We start from the raw sequence: 435 nt of genomic DNA on the forward strand, positions 1-435 counted from the left end.
TCTCTCCCATCATCAACCACGTGGCGTCCATTGCCTCCAGCGGCGCTCAGGCCAACACTGCCACTGTGAGCACACACACTGACACACATTTGGGCGCGTCTACAAACTGATTTGATGATCATTGGGGCGGCCGTGGTGCAGTGGTAGGGCGGTCGACTCCTGATCAGAAGTGAACCCCGCCTCTAGTGGGAGGTTGGCGCCAGTGTTCGGCAGCGGAGCGCCACTAGTGTGTGAATGTGTGAATGGGTCTGTGACTGTGAAGCGCTTTGGGCCCTCTAAAGAGGGTAGAAACTGCTATACAAGTATACGCCATCTACCATAGGATTTAAACTCAGACTTTGCATTACATTTTCCCAACAAACGTGCACACACACGTGCACAGACTCACACCCTCTGCTGTCATTGCAGCAATACTTCGTCCTCCTCATCCTCACC

General features: G+C 53.6%; 1 protein-coding gene across 2 annotated transcripts in view; it reads left to right on the forward strand.

Moving 5' to 3' along the window:
• The window catches only part of cpne1 (copine I), a gene marked incomplete in the record, with an annotated part of 20,217 nt that overhangs the window by 17,623 nt on the left and 2,159 nt on the right, over nucleotides 1–435 (forward strand). For both annotated transcript variants that reach the window (XM_036215296.1, XM_024262840.2), the window contains 2 exon segments: nucleotides 1–65; nucleotides 409–435. In XM_036215296.1, the coding sequence (XP_036071189.1) occupies nucleotides 1–65; nucleotides 409–435 (92 nt within the window).

The sequence above is a fragment of the Oryzias melastigma genome, linkage group LG2, assembly GCF_002922805.2.
Source record: "Oryzias melastigma strain HK-1 linkage group LG2, ASM292280v2, whole genome shotgun sequence".
In the NCBI taxonomy this organism is placed as follows: Eukaryota; Metazoa; Chordata; class Actinopteri; order Beloniformes; family Adrianichthyidae; genus Oryzias; species Oryzias melastigma.